Source organism: Tupaia chinensis, unplaced genomic scaffold (genome assembly GCF_000334495.1).
Source record: "Tupaia chinensis unplaced genomic scaffold, TupChi_1.0 Scaffold000091_1, whole genome shotgun sequence".
Classification (NCBI taxonomy): Eukaryota; Metazoa; Chordata; class Mammalia; order Scandentia; family Tupaiidae; genus Tupaia; species Tupaia belangeri.
The window spans coordinates 305,871-309,533 of NW_006159553.1; the positions used below are offsets into that span (position 1 = coordinate 305,871).

The 3,663-nt window shown below is 43.5% G+C and overlaps 1 protein-coding gene across 1 annotated transcript in view; it reads left to right on the forward strand.

Annotated features, from left to right (window-relative positions):
• The window catches only part of LOC102489573 (protein Wnt-5a), a 19,598-nt gene extending 18,880 nt beyond the window's left edge, over positions 1 to 718 (forward strand). Inside the window, exon 6 of the mRNA XM_014585778.2 lies at positions 73 to 718. Coding sequence (XP_014441264.1) covers positions 73 to 592 — 520 coding nt within the window. The 3' untranslated portion in view covers positions 593 to 718. The remainder of the gene's footprint in view (positions 1 to 72) is intronic.
• The last annotated feature ends 2,945 nt before the right edge of the window (positions 719 to 3,663 follow it).

Below are 3,663 nucleotides of genomic sequence, written 5' to 3' on the forward strand. Positions count from 1 at the left end.
AAGGCGAAACAGACTAACCCAGCTCTGAGCCTGGCTCCCTCTAGAAGGTCCAGGAGAGCTTTATTGACGTAGCCCATGCCCGCCTTGGGGCTCCTCCATGATCTGCACACTCACTGTCCCCATTTCCCTGCAGACCGTGTACAACTTGGCCGACGTGGCCTGTAAGTGCCACGGGGTGTCGGGCTCCTGTAGCCTCAAGACGTGCTGGCTGCAGCTGGCGGACTTCCGCAAGGTGGGCGATGCCCTGAAGGAGAAGTATGACAGTGCGGCGGCCATGCGGCTCAACAGCCGGGGCAAACTGGTGCAGGTCAACAGCCGCTTCAACTCGCCCACCACGCAGGACCTGGTCTACATCGACCCCAGCCCCGACTACTGCGTGCGCAACGAGAGCACAGGATCCCTGGGCACGCAGGGCCGCCTGTGCAACAAGACGTCGGAGGGCATGGACGGCTGTGAGCTCATGTGCTGCGGCCGCGGCTACGACCAGTTCAAGACGGTGCAGACCGAGCGCTGCCACTGCAAGTTCCACTGGTGCTGCTACGTCAAGTGCAAAAAGTGCACGGAGATCGTGGACCAGTTTGTGTGCAAATAGTGGGTGCCCGCCCGTCACCCAGCCCCACTCCCAGGACCCACTTATTTATAGAAAGTACAGTGATTTTTTAAAAAAATATTTTTAATTTTTCCCCAAGAATTGCAACCGGAATCTTTTTTTTTTTTTTCTGCTACCATCTAAGAACCCTGTGGTTTATTATTAATATTATAATTATTATTCGGCAATAATGGGGGGGGTGGGACTCAAGAAAGATATTTATTCTGTGGATCTTTGGAAAGGTAATACGAGACTTCTTTTGACAGTACAGGATGAGGGGGAGGTAACGCCTTCCTGACCTCAGCTGTGTGGATGTAATAGACATCGAGCAGCTAAAGGAAAGACATTTTCTTCTTCTCAAATATGAGGTCAAATAGGATGGGTAAGAGCCTGTTTGGAAGAGGGGGTTCAAATTCATGCATGATTCAGCTTCTTTGGCCAAAATGAATGGTAAAGGTTCTGTTGTGAGATAAAAGGTCTTGAGGGAAACCCAACAACAAATGACAAAAATCAGACCTCGCTTCCCCAGGGCTGCTCACCTGCTTTTCACATTTTCAAAATGATCATTTAAAACGTACGAGCAAGAATCTCAGATCCTCGAGGAAAAAAGAAAAAAAAGAAACATGAATCCCATGTCTCAGTCTTCTCAATCCGTCTGCAGACAGTCCTAGTTTGATCATCTTCGAGAGAGGGAAAATTCCCCAGGGGGAAAAAAAAATTAACTCCTATATTAATGATTTGAAGTGGCTAGAACAATTAGGCTTTCAGATTGGAAAAGGATTCTCAAATGATTCTGGACCCCAGACCTTTTGTTTAGGCGAGAGATATTGGCTTGAGTAGAAAGAGCCGTATCTTCTCCTTTTCTTAGGATATTTTGTTAATAAATGATGATAATGAAAAGAACACCAGAGGTGCATTCACAGTTCTCAGCCCGAAATGGCAGAGTAACCATGTGTTGCTCCAGGGCAGAAATCCTCTTTGAGGGAAAGAATTAAAATTCCCCTTTTCCCTTGCCCCCAAGCCCTCCCTGAGTCCTCTGTACACAGTGATGTGATTCTAGCCACGGTTCCATATGGCAGCTCCGCTGGGTCCCCTTTGATTGTAGGACAGGAAATGAAACATGAGGCGCCCCACTTGGAAAGCAGTTTGCTACTTAGGGATTCTTTTTAGTGAAACTTCCATTTTCAGGAGCAGTCGTATTGTACGTATTAATGGCGTAGTGTGGCTAATGGCGTTCACAGAGGTGTCCCAGCCTTTCACCGTTATGATCCTGTGTGTAGACCATCCACTCTAGCTTCTCCTGCTATACTGCAGGTGTACCCCAAAACTGGTCCTAGTGTACCTGGACAGTTGCATTTATAAGGGGGAGAAATGTGGTTTAATGGTGCCTGATATCTCAAAATCTCTTGTACATAGCATATATATATATATATATATATATATACACACACACACATATATATAAATATAAATATAATTATATTTCAGTGCAGCCAGTGGTTTAGACTTACAGGTTACTCTGGAGTTATCTCCCTGTCGAGAGCATCCTTCACTAAAGCCCAACTGGGATTCTGAAAGGTTCTGGAGTCTTGAGCTTGGGCTCCTGGCCTGGGCTTTATCCTGGGTCTGCCTTAAGCGTTCACAGAAGTGCCCTGGCTTCTGAAGAAGGCTGAAGGTCTGATTCATTGAAATGCGCGTTGGTTGGAAGAGTTCTTTGATCTGTCCTACCCCACCCCCTTTTTCTCCAACCTCCATTTCCATACACATTATAGAGAGGGCATTATTTGCTCATCCTAGACATGGGCATTAAGAGAGATTCAAAACTTAGCGTTGCTCTTTACTCGGCGCATTCTGCAGAGTGGACAGCGGTGCCTCGTAGATTTGGTTGTACTTATTTGAGTCCCTGGGAAAAATCTAGCCCACTACATAAGATAGCTAGTTTTTAGACTTTTTTCTAAACAGGACACCTCTTTCCCCAAAGTGCCATCAAATGTGTTCTTATCTGAGACTTGCCTTGTTTTTAGAAAGATACATGTCTTTGAACCTTTCAGAGGCGTGGTGGCCTTCCCATCACTTCAGCCAACCATGGCCCTTAATTTATTGCAAAAGGATCATCACTTCCCCCTCCATTGCAGTGAATTGCAAGCAAAAGATCTTGAAATTCAAAAGCACTAATTAGTTTAAAATGTCACTTTTTTGGTTTTTATTATACAAAAACCATGAAGTCCTTTTTTTTTTATTCGCTGAATCAGATGTTGTTCCTTTTTAGTGATTCATGTTTATGAAGAGAGTTGAGTTTAACAATCCTAGCTTTTAAAAGAAACTATTTAATGTAAAATATTCTACGTGTCATGCAGATATTATGTATATCATCTATGGCCTTTATTCTGTACTTTTAATGTACATATTTCTGTCTCGCGTGATTTGTATATTTCACTGGTTCAAAACAAAACAGAACAAACATTGAAAGGCTTACGCCAGATGGAAGATAGAATATAAAATAAAATGTTACTTGTATATTGGTAAGTGGTTTCCATTGTCCTTCAGAGAACGCATGGTAGAGATATCTGGAGAAACCATGAGGGATAGTTCAGGATAACTACATGTCCACATAATAGAAGAGTGGAGAATTTTACCCAAACCAAACTATTTGGAAGCTTCAAAAGATTTCTATATGTAACAGAACAAAGGGGGAATTCTCTTTTCCTATATGTTTTTCAAAAACCGAAATCAGCAGATGGCTTAAAGCTGGTACCGGGTTGCTCACATTCTTTTAGCATTATGCATGTAACTTAATTGTTTTAGAGCGTGTTGCTGCTGTAACTTCCCAGCGAAGAACCAAAAAGGCACACACTTTTATCCAGAACCAGATTCGTGGCTAAAAAAAAAGGCATCTTTGTGTTTACCACTGCAAGGCATGCACCTCTCTGTCTGAATTTATTACGGATCGTGTGTGGTGTCCCTTCGCCCCTGGAAAGCAGTGTTTATGAAAAGAAAGCTTCAGTCTGTGGAGAATGAAAACTCATTGGAAACTAAAGGTTCGTTGTGTTAAGTGCAATTAATACGAGTTCTTG